The 18,489-nt window shown below is 50.0% G+C and overlaps 1 protein-coding gene across 1 annotated transcript in view; it reads left to right on the top strand.

Moving 5' to 3' along the window:
- The window catches only part of LOC144166949 (activating molecule in BECN1-regulated autophagy protein 1-like), a 78,037-nt gene that overhangs the window by 49,636 nt on the left and 9,912 nt on the right, over positions 1-18,489 (top strand). The window contains exons 10-12 of the mRNA XM_077696384.1: positions 466-652; positions 726-809; positions 10,431-10,717. Of these exons, the coding sequence (XP_077552510.1) occupies positions 466-652; positions 726-809; positions 10,431-10,717 (558 nt within the window). The remainder of the gene's footprint in view (positions 1-465; positions 653-725; positions 810-10,430; positions 10,718-18,489) is intronic.

Raw genomic sequence — 18,489 nt, 5'->3', positions numbered from 1 at the left:
TGTTCGACGGGTTCTGGACTCTGGTCTTTTCGCAAAAAGCTGTACTCTGAATACGGTCCACGTGCATATTTAGATCCGCATTTCTCCAAGTCATGTTGACCGAATTTCGTTAGTGCGGATGGGATCAGAAGTGGCCAGTGCATTGGGTGTAACACCAGTTTGAAATCATCAGCTGGCAGGGGAGTGAGCTTGCTCAGTGCTTGCTCAGCGCTGCTGCATGTTGAGGCCCGCTTGGATGGTGCGTTGCTGGATGTGGCTGTGAAGCGTAGCCCTGCCTGTCTGCGTTCCCCACTCTTGGTCGCTTGCTCGGGCCTGTTTTGCACTCGGAGGTCAACAGCTGGCCGAATGAAGGGTAATCGGTCCACTGTGGCATGCCTTCAGTGCAGTAAAGGCGATTTTGGGCATTTCTGGATGAATGGCTCCTCCAGGGGAATAATTGGCACTGTCCACTGTTGCCCCGTGCAGGCGGCCACCCTGCGGCAACGGCGGCGGCGGCCCCCGGCCCCGGCCCCCTCATCGCGGGCCCGCTCGCCCCCGCTTCCTCCGGTGATCCTGTCAGGGCCCTCCTCGCGGCCGCCGCCACCAGACCCGTGGAGTGCGCCCGCCTACGTGTCCGTGCCCTACGAGGGCAGCTTCCGGCCACGGCTCAGTAGTGAGTGGGGCCTCTCCTTCCCTTGGGGCTGGGGATGATGGCCACTAGAGTGATTCCCCTTTCTCCCTGCCAGGCGTGTACGAGGCGGGACCCAACCTGACCCACCGCATCCAGTGCTGGGACATCACGGGCTCCCAGCTGCCCGACATTGGCGATGGTGAGTGCCTTCTCGGGGACCCGTTCTCTGAAGCCGTTTCAAGAGCCCTAACCACCTGCTGTGCATCTTGTTCCTTCTGCCGATTCTTGTGGAGCCACTTTAGCTGCTTCCTGCCAGGTATATCGCTTGCAGGAGCTTGGGCACTCTTAGTCGTAGGTTATTGACTTCGCTAATTGCATGCCAAGGCTTTTCAAAAACGAAACTGAAACCGGCATGGCTGACTGAATACTGAGGGAAGCAGCGTGCCTCGCAGTGTATAAAAACTGTACTTTGTGTTTGGATATGATGAGCTCACGGAAAGCTTTGGTTTATGTTTATTTCACGTGTTCAACCACTTGGGAACTTTTTTTTTCCCAGGAAAAGATCTGTAGGTGCTTATCCAATGAGTGCTCACCGTTCATCACTTTTGTGACGTCACAAACCGTAGTACCCAAATGCTTGTTGGGCTCCGTCCCCTGTTCTCACATTTCTGCCTTATTAAATCACTTGGTTTGACTTCCTCTTCATCAGCATCGTAGCAGACGACGCTAATCATCGTTATTTCATTGCGCTCGTCACGAGCGGCTCACGCGCGCCGCTTTCTAGCAGATTCCATTGGAGCCTCATCCTATCAAGACGTGTCTGAGCATCGCGCTGCAGCTGGAGGACCCAGACTTCGAACACATGGTGCCGGGACTTCTGGACGACGCCAAGCCCATCAACGCACGGAGCCGCAAAAGCCGAGGAAAAGACTGCGATCTTGGCGAATTCTCAGCTGCGTGCGACCGAATGGAACGGCAGCCTACGGGCGCAACTGGATGGCCTTCTAGCGGAAGCGGAGGGCCGCATGCAGAGGCGACGGCAGGAGCGCTGAGTGTACGGCTCGAGCCAATCGGTGCACTTTGTGGCCAGGTAGAGAAGTTGGACGAGACCTAGTGAACAGCAGGACGACAGACGCTGGTCAGCACTGCCGCGAATCTTCGTCTCAAGCTGCAAGAATGCCGGCTTTCAATACCACGTCCGACGACCGTCCACGCATTACTAACCGGCAAATGCAAGCTTCCCCAGCTAGAGCTCCTCAAATTTGACGGGAACCGCAGATCATGGCAGCGATTCTGGACTCAGTTTTCGGCGGCCGTCGACGAGCTCAGCACGGCTGACAAGTTTAACTACTTGAGCAGCCTCGTGACTGGAGCAGCTGCAGCAGCCACAGCCGAACTGCAGGCTACCCAAGACTGCTACAAGGACACCATCGAGATATTGAAGAAGTGCTTCGGAGATGACCGCACCATCGTGCAATATCATCTGTGGGGCCTGCTGGACTTGAAGCCGGTGTCGTCGTCATCCGGCGTCCGGCAACTGAGGCAACTTTACGATCGGGTCCAGGTTCATATCCAGAGCCTCAAGGCGCTTGGCATGAGCTCCACGACCTAGTGCACTATGCTGCGTGAAATCCTGCTAAGGGTCCTGCCGACAGACATGGTCCCGCAGTTCCACGAGGGGCACAGGACGCTGTTTTCCTCAGATGGGGCTTTATCAAGCCCATACCGCGACTCCTGTAGTGGAACGGCCCCTCCAGATAAGGAGCTTGAAGTGCTTTTGGAATTCTTCGACCACCAGCTTGTGTGTCGAGAAGTCGTGGCTGAACGCGCGGCAGAGAAAATTCAACGCACCCCAGAGAAAGAAACACGAAAACCCAACCGCCCGTGTGACGTTCCCACGGCAGCTGCTCTGCAAAGCTACGTGAGCAGGCCACGGCAGGGCTTTTTCTGCCACTCGGGAAAGCCTGCGATTTGACAGAACTCGGCCTTTCACGCGAAAAGGAGACACTCGCCAAAACAGGGCGAGGCTTCCCTTGCCTCAGGAAGAGGGGCCACATGGCTAAACAGTGCAGAAGCCAGCCTAAGTGTGGCAAGGGCTCGAGGAGGCATGCAACAGGCGTGTGCGCCTCAGACAGTACTGAGAACGACGAGGGCAAGGTTACCTCGACCCCCCTCAACTGGGTCTCCAAACAAGAGGGCTCAGTCGTGCCGCTGCAGACTCACAGCCAAAGTGGGAGGCGTGAAAACGTCCGGACGCTACCGAGTTCTCTTCGATGGAGGAAGCCAGCGGAGCCTCATTATAGCCAGTGCTTCGTAAAGACTCAGTTGCCAACCGCTGGGCGAGGGCCGTAGGTGTGTTTGGAGGTCAACACGTGCGGAAAACAATGACAAAGGTGCGAGTCTTCATTTTCGCTGGAGGCGATCAGTATCGAAGCCCTGGAAATGCACACGATTTGCAGCAAAAAGGTTCCTGTACCAGAAGAAAGAGTTCTAAAGAAAATGGATAATATGCACATCGATACAAGGATTGGAGGATAAACAGATTGCGGTCCGATCAGACTATCAGTGAGGCCTAGAGACCTAATTAGGATGGACTGTGCAAGGCCCATTGCCTGTAGCCAGTGCTGTTGTGCTGCGATCGTACTAAACTTTTCCCTCCTTTCTGGGACATTGGAAGCATCATCGGAGTTGGTGCTGCCGAATTGCGAGCAAAACACCACAAAGAAAGACATCCCCACAACCAGAGCATCCGCTACCCGGCTTATACGCCTGGAAAATGACTAGCCTTTTGGAGCTAATTCGAGTCCTGTCCTCATGAAGGCTACCTTGAAGCACCACTTTCAACTCTCTGAAAACCGCTACCCACTGGCAGACCGACCAGCACAATACTCCATATATACGAACGATCCGCTCATAACGAAGAAACGATGGCGAACCAGGAATGACTTCCACGAACCGGCCACGAACCGGCCAGCAACACCCCTGCTGTAGTTTCTACCTTCGAACAAGGAATGACTCCGCCGGAAAAATCCCTCTACTTCCCTCCTGGAGCCCTAAAATTGCTCGGCCTTCTTCAGAACCAGTGCTTGGATACCTTTTCGTTCAAGCCCCAGAACATCCTGCACTCCATCAAGGAAACAAAGGCAACAGAAAATCTTCGTGAGTGAACGTCTGCAATACGAACCGAGTCGGAGAGACACAAACGCAAAAAGAAAGAGCGAGCCAGGAGAAGTCATGCTTCCCAAAGTGAGGCTTCTAGGGAAAATGTACGTGGTCCAGACAAGCACAAACACTTCTGGCGCTCTAACCAGGAACCTGGCTTGCAAACACACTGTGTCATGACCCGAAGGTGCAACAGCAATTTGTCAGACGGTGTAAACACCGATGGCGGAGAAAGCTGGAGGATCGATGCTCGGAAATTTCTCCTGGAAACAAGAAAAGCGCCTACTCATTGAAGCAAGACAGTATGCTACTCTGCAAAACTGTGTAGTTTCGGAAAGAAAAGATTTCATCGGCGGACAGACACGATGGCTTCATCTGTCATCTGCCTGCGGGGCGGACTGTTGCGACTTCCTCATCAGCATCGTAGCTGACGACGCTAATCGGCACGAGCGCCCGCTTTCTAGCAGATTCCATTAGAGCCTCATCCTATCAAGACGTGTCGCTCCGCTGTCTGAGCATCGCGCCGCAGCGGGAGGACCCAGAGGTCCCACACAACTGCTAGTTGTCAGAATGGTGAATCTGGATTTTGGGCGCCATAATCTACCAATGGAGGCCAACTTGTTTCCACCCTTTAGTGTCCCTTCAAACAGTCCAAGTCAAAGGGGGTATCTAAGATAAAGAGCATCCGCTGGATGTCCAAGTCGTGGTCATGAGGGCTTCCAGGGCGTATTATGACGCCCTCCGGTGGCCGGGGTTGGGAGTGGAGTTTGGGTAGAAATCGGCTGGTCCCATCTCAGGTGGCCTCGGGTATCTGCGCCAATGCAGATGTGAAGAGGCAGGCGTTTCACACCGCGAGTTTGCCGGCGTGGCTGTCCAAGGGAAGTCGCGAGTACGGCGGCAGGCTTGACAAGGAATCGGGACGATGGTTTCCACCGCATGCCTGTTGTGGGGCAGTCCCTGTGTGCAGGAGGCGACGACGAGGGTGACACTGACGATGGGTCCAGTGCCCTCATCGTTGGTACAGTCGGCCAACTTGTCGTGCAAGCGCAGGAGACTGCCTTCGTGGGCAGCACTGGTGACATTTAAGCTCGATGGGGCAAAATGCTAGCCGGGGTCGCTTAACCCTTTCGCTGTCACTGACGTACCGGTATGTTTTCACATTTCTCCTCTGCAGTGTCACTGACATACCGGGACATTTTCCATCTTGCGTTCAGAAATTCGTGCCATAGCGCAAAGCTGCCTTGCCTGGACTGTTTGCGCCATCTGTCGAATCTTTCTAGTAGCTCGTATTTTCACTCGCAAGCTCAATACACGGTGTATGGTCTACACTTGTTACAGCGGATCCAGTAGCAATGGACTTCCGGTTACAAGAGACTATTTCTGTTCGTTTGTTTGGTCCCCATGCATTTTAAATAGGGTCCTCTCCGCTCATAACGGACTAGAGCAGACTATTTTAGGCGAAAATTGTTTCGACTGAATGTTTATAGTGGACTTCTGCGGGGGCCAGCATCCAATATGCTTCTTCTTTGATTAGTTTGGTATGAAAACTGTTATGTCTGGCAACATTGTTGGCAGCTGGTTTGTTGGTGCAGCCAAGCCAAGCCAGTGGCCTTTTTTTTTTTTTTTGCGACCAGTGGCATGAGCGGCAGGGTAACTGATTTCACTGTCGGATAAATTGGGCATAATTAATGCTGTCGAACATGGGGGAAAAACAGACCGACATCGCCAGAAGTAGAGACCTATCTATACGGACGGTACGATCGACTGTCAAGAAGAAGGCCGGTGCCGTTAAACGCGATTCCAGTGACATTGAACTACAGCACTATCGGATACGTAAAGTAGTGCACCGGGGTTGAGTCTGCCCTCGTCACAGTTTTTTTTTATGTAATAAAGAACTTGGGTTCAGTGAAGTTCGGTCTTTATTTTATTATTCCCACGCGTGCATCGTTCGCGTTTCTTCAGTGAAAAAGGTAAAAAGCAGGGGGTTGCTTCCCATCCATTGTGTGCAATCTGCCAGTGGCTGTGCGCAATCCAACAGGTCTAACTTCCGATTTCACAGCTGTCCATCAGATCAGCTGTTTCAGTGACCAGACTAAAATCATAAAAAATGTGGGAGCTGTCTTGGGGGAACGTCAGGCAGCGATCTGATTTGCTTCATGAACGGTTTCGGGTTAACCTGCTTTGTCATGAAGGACGTACAAGAAGGACGTACAGAGGACGTACATGTATGTCCTCTGCAAACATCTTCAGAAAGGTCAATAACGTACATGTACGTCATCGCTTGTATGTTTAAAAAGCACGCCTTTTTCGCCAACTTCTCTTGCTTGGCATGTGCTGCCACACCGCGGAAATACCTGTATTTACATGATTGTAAGTTGACTCGAATGTAGGTTGACCTTCCCAAAATCGCGTCTCTCAAAATAAAAAAAAAAAAGAAAGAAATGCGAGCGCAGAAAGCAGCCCATTGAACGCTGCTGTAAACGAATGCCGAAAGAGAAGCTGTTCCGTCAACTGCCAATCAACTGCCGTCAACTGCCCCTACGGCGGCTCTTCCATCAATGATCGATGCTCCCCCAAGAGCCGTACGCTTGTGGTGCGTACAGTAGATGTTAAAAAAGAGAAGCTTCTGTGTGAGCAGGCGGAATAACGATGTGCTGTGGGTTTAGCGGGAAACTTCACTTCTAATCATGAGAACACATTCGCTGCGAGATCACAACGATAGAAACTACCGGCAGCGGCCACTGCCGCGCGATATCAAAACAAATATGGCGGCTGAAGAAGCGGCCGCTCGCGATTTCCTTTTATTCGTGAGTGCATTATTCGCATTCAAGAAGCGTTTTGTTCGTTCCTAATAAATAAATTAAGTATTAGCGAATTCCTTGATTCAGTGCGCGGCGCTAATGGAGCCACAATCATATCACGTTGTTCAGTACACTTCCGAAACGCAATGGTGGGAGGTTAATCGCACAAAGGGCACAGATCGCGAACGCTAACTTTCAATGTCGGTATGACCTTTGTTGACGCTAGAATGTATGCAACAGTAAATTAAGGGGAGCACTAGTCTTGAGGACCGAAAATTTGCCAAAAAATCAATTTTCTGTATTAATTTTATTTGCAGTCTGCAGGTCCCAAAGAATGTACCTGCAAAATATTATAGCTGTTTCATAAGTATTCACAAAGCTGTCGCCCTTTGAAGTCACCTAAATGACCATTTTTACCCATGTTTCCAAACTTTGTGCCCTGTTTTCTCAGAACCAATATTTTCCCCACATGGTCAGCTGTCGGGTACAATATCTTGGGATGTACTGGTTCGATTTGTATCATTTTCACTGCATTTGAAAGCGTATGAACTGAACAATGCAATAAAACTACAAAAGTTTAGAATTTCTTTTTGCTGGTGCGAGATTTTATGCAGTTAATTTCACAAAAACATTGGAAATTGATGACCTGACATTTATGAAGTACACAGCGCTTTCAGACACAAGGCTAAAGTTACTGCTATGGTATAGTTGCACTCCCTGGTCCTTCTAGAGCACAAAGGGATAAAAGTTATTTGAGTACTTCATAGGTAGATAATGAAAATATTGCCCGAAATGGAGTGGCATAACATGTTGCACAACGCTAAACTTACACCCCATAGATGAAAACTATTTGGGCTCAGGACGTTGAAATACACTCAATGTGTAAATCTGAAGCTCATAAGTTAAAAAATAACAAAAATGTCCTCAAGACCAGTGTCCCCCCGTAATACGCTACGCTTCGACCGTAACCATGGAAACGAGGGTGCAAGGCTCTCCCCATCTTGTAGCACACCCGATTTCTCGTTTCCCTTGCCGTTACTAGCGGTGCACGATTTGATTTCGATTCTAAGTCGACCTCCCAACACTGGGTAGTCAAATTTGAAAAAAAGGGTCGAAAAATGGTGTAAATACGGTACGTCAAATTATTTTTTTGCGCCGATGGCTCTTCTTTCTATTTTTTTTATTTACTTCAGCGGCGCACCGGCTATCGCTGCACATCTGGTAACGAGGGGGCGCGCTGGGTATCGCCCACCTAAGCCCCCTTACGCCCACCGGGCGCCTCCAGCTTTGCGCCTGCCACAGACCAAGGGCGCCTGCGAAACTGATGAGGTTCTTTTCTCCTTTTTTTGTGTGTATTTTTAGAGGCGGTGCGCCGTCTATCACTCGCGCATCCGGCCGCGTGCGCAGACGTAGCAGCTGGTTTTGGTATCTTCCTCCGGGCGCTTCCCGCTTTTTGCGCCCGCGAAACTGATGTCTATCTGATTTCGATTCACTCGAAAGGTGCCGGCTTGTTACTCTCCCGTTTTTATTTAGAATTTTTCTTGTGTTACCTGTGAATAAACCACATCTATGTTACAACACACAATTTTTTTGTCACTTTATGGTCACCCTAAAAAAATTACGATAATTTTTTCTCGAAATAGATTCATCCGAAGAATTTAAATCGGCAATAAAAAGGATCGACCCTGGGGGGTCGCATTTGACGAAAAAATTCGACCCTCACAGGGTCAAAAGAGCCCAGCTAATTCTGATGGCCACGACTGATTTTTTATAGCTGGTTAATAATTGCTCCAAATTATATTCTTTCTGTATTTGCTCAGCTCATCGTGCATCTTTCCACAATTGACCGCATGCGCAAGGCTTTTGTGCTAAGCTTTGGAAACGGTTTGTAGGCGGTTATTTGCCCTCAAGCGAGCACTCTGCAGAGGTGCTGTGGACGTGTAGAAAGAATATGCTTATGCAATACTGTCAGAGTACCCACTTTTGCGCTCATATACCCTCCCTTCCTGGGTACTGCATGCTCCGGCTATAGCGGACTTTTTTTGTTTGTTTGTTTTCCGAATTAAAATGGTCTGTTGTAACAGGTGTAGACAGTATTGAAGAGCACGGAGCGACCATGCCGACCCTATGTTTCTGGGGGCCATGGCTGCTCCGCACGCCGAGATGAGTGACCATGCGGCACGTGTGCTTTTTTAAATTTTTTTTTCCCCCATTCTGTTTCCACGTCTGCTACAACGCGCCAGGTAAGTCCAGCGCACCGTTGCCTCTCCAATAGACTGAAACGTGACTCAATCATGGGTTTCGCTCGTCCGCTGCGCTCTCACTTGCCGCTGTCAGGAGCAAACCAGGTTGTTGTTTCAATCCCCTTTTTATCTCTATCTGCGATCATAATTTTGCAACGCATCATTTCTGTGTGCCGTGTGGGCTGCTGAAAGTGCTCCCTCCATACGCGCAGCTACTTTTGTCTGGCTGACTGCGCGGGGCCTTTGAATGTGGACGGGGGCGATGGTTCTTTCGATTCCGATCCGAATACGAGCTGAGCTCGGATTCGCATTCTGAGAGTTTCTCATCCAAGGAAGGGACGCGAGTTCCGCAGTGTCAGATTCTGATGTTGAAACGGTGGGCTCAACGTCCCGGAAGCGTGCACAACAAACTGAAAAGGCGATTTCTCACCCTTGCTGTTTCCTTTGGACGTGTTACGTTAAGCCACTCCTTCCCTGATATTCCGGAAACCGAGCCGGCTCTGGGGGTGCGTCCCGGCCTGGCAGGGAAACGTTCGGAGAAGGTTTGTTTTCGACACGGTGACCTTGTGGTCAATTCTTGGGACATGCCGAGACCCGTGTCTCGCAAACTCTGCATCCACTAAGCCATGCTGGTCATGCATGTGAACGCCGCACTGTAGAGTCATCTGGCTGGAGTTTGTTGCATGGGCCAGAGGGTTGTCGGTGATGTCCCTCCTGTCGGGACAGGGGCAGCTTGCCGGAGATGGGGCTTTCGTTGTGTTTGGTAGTGTGTACCACAGTGTGCGTCTTGTGAGTGCTGTGTGGCAGGAACTGTTGAGCGCTAGTAGACGCGCCAGCAGCATCGCAGATGGTCGAAATGCGTGGTGAAGCAGTGTCTTCAGCTGAATTCTTCAGGTGGACAAACAGGGCGGGGTGGTTGCCGAAATCTCACTTGGGTCCTCAGGAGCTGCTTTCGTGACAGGTGGTAAACAAGGTTTCTTCAGAGACAGTCCCGGGGTTTGATTGTGTGGGGCTGCTGGCATGCAGTCGGTGTTTGTTGTCGATCCATGGGGCAGGGTGCTTGACAAGAGGCCCTCAACGGGTGTGGTACAAGGCTGGCCGGCTGGCACGTGTGGTTCTAGGAACCGACGGTGGCGCTCAAGCAGGACTGCCCTGAGCTTGTCGTAGGGCTGGGCTTCAGGCTGTTGCAGAGTGGAGGCTAAGCTTGTACACCAGTGAGTAACGGTCCTGCTGCGCTATTATACAGTCAAAGAAGCATTCCATCTGCCCGAGTCGCACAACGAGGTTCTTGGGGCCGAACGGCAGCAAGGTGGCAAGGAGTGAAAGGGTGGGAGCACCAAGAGTTGAGTGGCTCGGCACGGAGAAAGTGGCCGGGTGGTGGTGCCTTTGCTCTTGGGTTGGAGAGTTGTTAGGGCACAGGGGGGCGCTGCATGCGAGGAAGCAGGGGCTGATGCGTCGTCATTGTGGTGTGTGCCTGCTCACAACGTCGGTCGTGTCGTGAATGACAAAGTGCGCTTCCATTTGGAGGGCAGGCGAAGCGGGGATCTGGGTCACCGATTAATGCCGGAGCGCGTGCGGCTGACCTTGCCAATGCGATTCGGTGGCACCCCGCAGCCCAGGCGTGCGTGGTGGCCCCCCGGTGCAAGATCCACAACGACTCGAGCGTGGCCCTGTGCGGGGAGCTGCTGGCGGCGCTGGTGCCCTGCGGCCTGCTGGGCGCCTCGCTGTGCGTCTACGGCCTGCACCAGCGGCCCCCGCAGCTGCTGCACACCTGGAGCTTCGGGGCCAACGCCATCTCTGTCAGCCTCTCGCCCCTGGCCCGCTACCTGGTCGTCGGCTTTGCCTCCACCCGCCACCACCACCAGGGCTACTTTGCCCCCCCGCCCCCGCACGACCGCGAGGTGAGGCACGGGGCCCGTGGTTCTCTCTGGGGTTTCGTGAAGAGGTACGCGCGGGAAACTAAAGAAGAAAAAAATGAAGGAAGCTCACTCTAACGCGCAAGGCTTGATAGTAGCGAAGCTATGCACAAGCTTCACAGCCATCATGACACAGTTTCAGTCCATAACTGCAGCCGATTTACTTCTTCTTCACTGTCACAACGACCTTTACTCCACCATTGTTGCTATAAGTGCGAGCTCCCTTCATTGTCTTTGCAAGTTACAGTGTAACCCCAATGATACGGCTTTCAAGGGACTGTGCAAGAGCGGCATATGACCGGGGTGCGGATAAATGCCGGCCTAGTGGACGGTCACACACTAAGAACTTATTTAAATCCTTATGTTTAGCACATTCTTGCGTGATTTGTGAACCTTTAGCTAAAATCCCAAGTTTAAAAAAGACAAAATGCCTATTTTGTGCCTCCCACCCACGGAGTCCGAGCTAGCCCGCCAGCCGAGCACCGTGCACCACGTGACCCGCATGCCATCCGGCGCTATTTGTAGTCCGCCGGCCTAGAGCCGTGTGTGCGCAAGACGAGGCCCTCGTGGTCGAGCAAACTGAGCGGGGGAACAAGTGAGTGTGCATCTGCCAAGGCCAAGCAAAACGAGGGGGTACCAGGCGGCGATGGAAAAAATGCGGCAAAGAAAGAAGGGGGGCAACAACACCGCTTTCAAAGACACTGGTCAGCAGAAAGCAGAGGTAGAGAGTGAAAGAGCGTCGAGAAAAGAAGAAACTTAGATCGCACGGGCGAGGAAAGCGGGGGTTCAGTCATGGCCGTGGAGTTGCGTCGAATGTTTTCGCGTTCGTTGGCGGCTTGTTGGGAGCTTCAAATTCACAGTCCGCCAGCCACCTCAACTTTGACTTCTCGCAGTTGGCTCGTTGGCGTTCTGCTGCTCCCACGCGGGGCCGTCCAAGGTAAACTCCTGCTCACGAGTACCCGTATGAAACGGAAGCGCGAAGAAACGACGACAACCAGAAGGAACGATTACAATGGGACGGAGCGCTACTATCAGCTAAACTTTTATTAAAAAAAACATGAAGAAAAGACACAATAAGATGCTGCATCACTTGGGCCAGACACAAGCGAACCTTTTGTTAGGTAACATCCAGGTAGCCTACTTCAAGATTAGACAGACATACACTTATCACCCATTTTCGCAATGTGAGCTGCCTCCACGATTTTGCGCATCTTTTTTTTTTTTTTTCAAATCAAATCAAATGAAGCTTATTATTTCAACAAAAGAATACAGGCGGTTATGTTTTGCAGACAAGGGTCCCAAAGTCCAGGGACTGCGATGGGACCCTCGATAAGGAAATGCAACGAATGCAGTCAATATGCAGGGTAGCAGCAGAGGTGAATGCAAAAAAATAAAACACTCTTTAAATGTAATTTATGCAAAAATGATTAAAAGTTGATAAAGAAAATGCCAGTAACATATGCAAAAAAAAAACGCTGCAAGGGTACAGACGTTCAGTGAATGTGATACAGTTAAACCTCGATGTAACGAACTTCAATGTAACGAAACCCTCGATGTAACGAACCACGGAAATGTTTTTTAACTTCAAGTGTATGCACACCATGTATTTTCACTCTCTGTGTAACGAAGTCCCGTTTGCCGGAATTTCAATGTAACGAAGTTTCATGGAGAACTAGGCACGAAATTTAAGTTGTAGAGGTATATTTTGGGAGACGCAAGCGCCGAAATGGGGTCTCAATAAAACGCGAACGGCAGCACGGGCCGCCCAATGCCGCGGATGCAGCGAGCCACGGGTCTGCGAGCGAGCCCCTTGCCTACAAACTGCGTGGCGTGCATACACGGCTGGGCTGGCGCACTGTTTCTGTTTCTGTCGTAGCTTAATCGTCTACACGGGCACCAGCGTGAACCACATGGAGCGTTTTCTCCCCGCAAAAACTCAAAACGCACCCCGCAAGCCACAGGCGCGCTGACGCAGCCGCAGAGACCACCCGCGCTATGTGGGTAGCTCCAGCGACCGCTTCCAAACGCTCGCTGAAATGCAACTCGAGGGGCAAATGAGAGGGGCGCGCGAGAAAAAAAAAAAGCAGATAACGTTGGTGAAATTTTCACAGTAAAACGTCATGCGCGCCGCTTACGAAAGCGCCCATCAAACATCCTCCGCGGTGGTAAGCCTAATCGCCTCTTGCGGGGCCGCCATGCGCCCTTCGTTCGAGTTCGCTCATGCTTGTTGGGTTTCACCGTTCCAGCAAGCATTTGTGAATCTTTATGAGCCTTGTGCGCGCTTTTTTTCACACCCGCGTCCGCGATTGCGCGCCGGCGGCGGCTTCTGCGCCAGGAAGCGGCTCGCGCTGCACGCGGCAGTGGGAGGAGCCTGACCAGTTTCGCCAATGGGGAGGCGCGCTCCCTATGGCGGGAGCTTCGAAGCGCTCGGGCATGCCGAGGATATTTGATGGGCGCTTTTGTAAGCGGCGCGTATGGCGCTTTACAGTGAAAATTTCGCCCACGTTACCCGTTTTTTTTTCTCGCATGCCCCTCTCGTTTGCCCCTCTAGTTGCGTTTCAGCGAGCGGAAGCGGTCGCTGGAGCTACTCGCATCGCGCGGGTCGTCTCCGCGGCTGCGTCAGCGCGCCTGTGGCTTGCGGGGCGCGCTTTTGCGGGGAGAAAACGCTCCATGCGGTTCACTCTGATGCCCGCGTAGACGATTAAGCTCCGATAGAAACAGAAAGAGTGCGCCAGCCGTGTATGCGCGCCACGTTTTCTTTTGCAGGAAATGCTTCACGGGATGAACACTTCATTAAAACCGCGAATTTCAATGTAGCGAAATTTCAATGTAACGAAGTAAATTACGAATTTTACCGACTTCGTTACATCGAGGTTTAACTGTAGTGAAAGTGATAAAAAATGATACAAAGCAAGAACACTGAAAAAAAAAAAACAGTCAAGAGTTGGATAATTGACAGCAAAAGAAAAAAACCAGCAAAACAACAAAAACGAAAGGAAAGGAACCAAAAAAAAAGGGGGGGGGGGGAACCATACAGTTAACTCTTTCGGGACCGCCCGAAAAAGTGATGAAAAAGTGAGGTCTCGCTACAAATTTTTTATTACATAAAGCAAAGGCACCATCCTACCTTAGCATATACCAAAATGCAGCTAATTATATGTTCTTTGACATACAATACCAAGTTTTACTTCAACACTGACGATAGAACCATGAAAAAATCTTAAAGTAAGAACTTTGTAAAAAAACTACAGAAAAAGATAGAAAAAAGCGTAAATATACAAATATTAAAAAGAATAAAATTATTTCAGGATACACAAAATCTAACACAATGCTTTGTTTCTTCATCGTGAAAGTTTGATGCGGCTAGGTGTAACTGGTTTTTTGTTTTGTGCGTGATCTCTTTGGCACTAGGGACATGGCTACGTCGTCGCCCAGGTACACGCCGGGCTTTCGTCTCGGCGAAAACTTGATCCCTTTCTGAGATGGTGGCAGGAGATCACCACCATAGGTAGTTAACACCCTATCGAACAAATATAAACCAGCCAGAACATATTTCAAGCGCACATACCTACTCCAGAGACAATTGAAACAGAAACCAACATTCACCTTTGAGCGCGATTTGATGTTCCAGGCTGATCGACACCCAAATCCTCACTCGAGCTGTAATCCGACCTCTAAAGCCGCATTCTGACTCTTCACTGCCACTCTCATCGTTAAAATCCACAGTAGAAGGCGAAGATATGCCAGACGAGACGAGGCGGATTTCTTATCGCGCTCGCGCGAGTATGACACCATGTTTGTTTACATTCGAAACCACTGCCCGTCAGAATAAAATATCTGATGCGTTGCCGCCTGGTGATAAAAAAAGAAACTTCACAAAAGAGAAAACTCCAGTTTTCAAACTATCTTCTAGATGTCGCTAGGTGTTCCATTGAGCGAAAATTTGTATTCTGCAGGCTTGCGAAACCATCGATCATATGTGATCGATGGCCTATGGAGCGGTCCCGAAAGAGTTAACACGGTCACGGTCTTTTGGTGACAGTGTCGATATAAGATAGTAGTTGCATTGAACAAGGGATGGCATCCACACGACGAGCAATGCGTGGACATGTTTGAAAGCTTATCTGTTTTTAGGGCCCTTTCATGTTTGTGCAGCCGGATATTCAAACAGCATCCAGTTTTCCCAATTTGGGCAAGTTTGCACTTCAGCGGTATCTTGTAGACCACCGCCACGCGGCAGCCCACGCATGAATGAGTGTGTTTGACAGAACAAAGGCCGGACCCTGAGCATGATATGGCCTTTCTTTCACAGCTGCCGCACAAATACGAGAAATCTTACCCGGAGCACTAAACAAAACATCAACCAACATCAAAACATTTTGCCACTTTTTTCCAATCCTATGCATGCAGGGCACCGCCGCTATCTTTCTTTTTCTAATTTCATCCCTGTCTCGGTTGGGCTCGGAACAACACCAGAATTTACCCACTTCACACGCTTCTCACGTACACTCGACAACAGGTTATCGGGAAACCCAGCAGCCTTCAACCTCACAGAATGGGGACAGAATTTTGAGAGGGCAGACGTGATGCACGAGAGCGCGATGCCATTCCTAACAACTTTTGAGTGGGCCGATCCGTACTTTAGGAGCGGTCTGGAGGACCTAAGCCAGAACCACCAACATCGTAAATCAAGAAACAGGAGAACATTGTCCTTAGGCAACTCAAAGGTGAAATTCAATCCAAAGCCGCACTCTGGAAAAATTTTTTAAGATGCCAACGCAAACTCTGTGGTAATCGTGCCTACCTGACAGAACTAGAAAGTCGTCAATGCAACGAAATACACGTTTATGCAGCCCATGGAGATACCTCTCCAATAGGCGATCCACCCTGCTAAGGAAGATTTCACAAAGGATAAGGGCAACCCTCGAGCCTGTGCAAACACCCGGCTTTTCCAAAAAAATAACTTCATTCTGCCATCCTGCAAAGGTGGAAGGAGAACAGTTCCAGAAAACTTTCCATAGTCCTGAAGGCCATTTTCTTCAGTGATGCACAGTTTCACACTCTCCATAAGTTTATCATGCGGCAGGGAGTAAAAGGATACTGAAACCATAACAAGAACCGGGATTTTCATTTTGTAGGAATTCAACTACAGTCTCAGAATTGCGTACGCGAAACGGGTCCCGAATTTTCAACGAGGAACGATGGCGCTGTAGAAACCCAGACACCACGTGTTGCCAGGGGCCCCTTTCAGACACAGTAGCACGAAAAGGGATGTCAGGCTTGTGCGTTTTTGCGGAAAAAAAGATTTGGAGGTGAAGCCCTTCAGAACTATTTACAACAGAGGCCTTGGAGGTTCATTCCTCCCACAAGGCCCGTTCTCTGACCCTCTCTTCTTGTCATGTGGATGCCGTCCCTTGTTCAATGAAACTACTGTCTTGTATCGACACCGTGACCGAAAGAAATCGTGGAGGCAGCTCACATCGCAAAAATGGGTGATAAGTGTATCTCTGTCTAATCTTGAAGTAGGCTACCTGGATGTTACCTAACAAAAGGTTCGCTTGTGTCTGGCCCAAGTGATGCAGCATCTTATTTGTGTCTTTTCTTCGTGTTTTCTTTTTTTCAATAAAAGTTTAATTGATTACAGTAGCGCTCCATCCCGTTGTAATCGTTCCTTCTGGTTGTCGCTCGCTTCCGTTTCATTATGAGCTCTTAGCGACTCTCCCAGCTTTCTGTGTTACTTCACGAGTACCCGGCTGCCTGTGGAGCTTTGCACGTCAAGCAGCGTCGAACGGGGGCCAAGAATAAAGACGGGTCGAGACGAGGTGGTGGAGCGGTGTAAAAGCGAGGGAAAAACACCGAGGGTTCGTCGTATGAAGCGGACCGCTTGCAATCGAGCATTATATCAGGGGGAGTTTGCTGGCACCGGTCAGGGGACGTATCAAGTCAAATTTATTTTCCCCGAGCATGCAGCAGCCACAAAAAGCTGCACTGCGTGGCAGCTCGACGAGGCAGCTGACGAGGCAGCTGCGAGGCAGCCGAGGCAGGGAATAGGGAATTGTAAAATAAAAGCCTTATTTTTTCAGGTTATACCATTTTTTCTCGCATATGAACCCATTCGGGTAATGAACCCTCCCCCCCACTTTTCTTCTTGAGAATTTACTTTTTTGTCCCTTGGAATAAAAAATGCAGGGGGGATCTGTTTTCATCTCAGCATGGTTGCTGATGCTGTAGGCGATCGCAGTAACTTGGTATCATGCCACAGAACACGCAGAAACGCTAAAAACGCCTTCGAACAAAAAGAAATCTCAACAGTAGCCCTAGACGTGAGCGGGAATGCCGTGGCTCACAATTTAAAAATTGCGCACTTTCGCACACAAAACAAACCTTGCGCCACACAAACGTTGCAGCGTGCGAACAAAGCGCAAAACGTACTCCGCACTCCTTCCCTGCTCTTTGCCGTTCCGGCTGGTTTTGGCGGCATGCGAACAAAGCACTAAATGTACTCTGCACTGCCCTCCTCTTGCTGTTCCACGACTTCGCCATGACGCTCCGTGGTGGTGGTGTTCAGCTGTGTTCCGACCTTTTTTTGTGCTCCTGGTGCGTGCCTTACGATGGGCCAGTGCATGAGCTGCACAGCCGGATTTAAACTGACTGTGGTGGGGCATGCGTTGATGCACATGGAAACCGCGCGGCTGGGCGCCACTTCATGTGACCCACTGCGTGTAGGCTACGGGCGAAAACAAGGTTTTTGGTCGGTGAACAAGGATTGTCGTGTGTTTCGTGGGCCCAAAGAAGGGAAGTTTCCGGGTGAGAAAATAACATCTGGGGTGCCTTGACGGCCCGGAAGACAGTGCGCTGTGGGCAGACTACGAATGTGAAGCCACAATCGGGTTCAGTGAGGAGGACAGCTCCATGGCGAGTATGGGGGGGGCCACTGGCATGTTCAGAATAAGAAAGAAATTCCATTACATAATCACCCAGGCGTTTTTACGAAACTAATAAGGCTCTGACGCGCTTCTTCTAGCAACTTGATTGTGTGGAATTTCAGCTTTTAAAAAATCTGTTGCCATTTCTTCCCGCATAATGAACCCTCCCCCCAAATGCATGCCGAATTTTCTGGAAAAAAGTGGGTTCATTACGCGAGTAAACGCGGTATATGAGGGGTTCTATTTAGCGTCCCAATTATTCTACACATTTTTATTTTTTGAATTCGCTAGCATTAATGTCCCAAGGTACTAGAAAAGCGCACTCCTAGCACTGTCATAGTCTCAACTATAGCCACCTCTTTTGTACCAAGCATTGATTTAGGAAGAGGTACTATATTTTTCGGCCTAAATAGTATGCCTTTTGTTTTGTCAGCATTAATACAAAGGCAAGTATCTGTCCACTTTAGAAAAATGGGTAACATTTCTTGACAAATGCTGTCAATATCCATTGTACTTTTTCTTGCAATTAGAAGAGTGGTGTCATCAGCATAGCATATGGTTAACTTCAGGGCGTGTAACAATACAGTGCAGATCGCTAATGTGCAGGAAAAAATAACAGGGGACCTGCGGTACTCCTGTTTTTACGCATCTAAGTTGGTATGAAAATTTACCGAAGGATATGTACTGTTGTTGGTTATTTGAGTAAGATGTAAGTAAGAGCAGTACTGCGAATTCCATAGGTGTGCAATTTATTAAGCAGAACCTTATGACTCAATGAATCAAAAGCTTTGGATAAATCACTATAAATTCCCAGTATTAATAAATTTTCGG

This window comes from Haemaphysalis longicornis, unplaced genomic scaffold (genome assembly GCF_048455015.1).
Source record: "Haemaphysalis longicornis isolate Haplotype H1 unplaced genomic scaffold, Haemaphysalis longicornis Haplotype H1 scaffold_2, whole genome shotgun sequence".
Lineage (NCBI taxonomy): Eukaryota > Metazoa > Arthropoda > Arachnida > Ixodida > Ixodidae > Haemaphysalis > Haemaphysalis longicornis.
The sequence above is the reverse complement of the archived record's forward strand: the minus strand, read 5'-3'. Positions and strand labels throughout refer to the sequence as shown.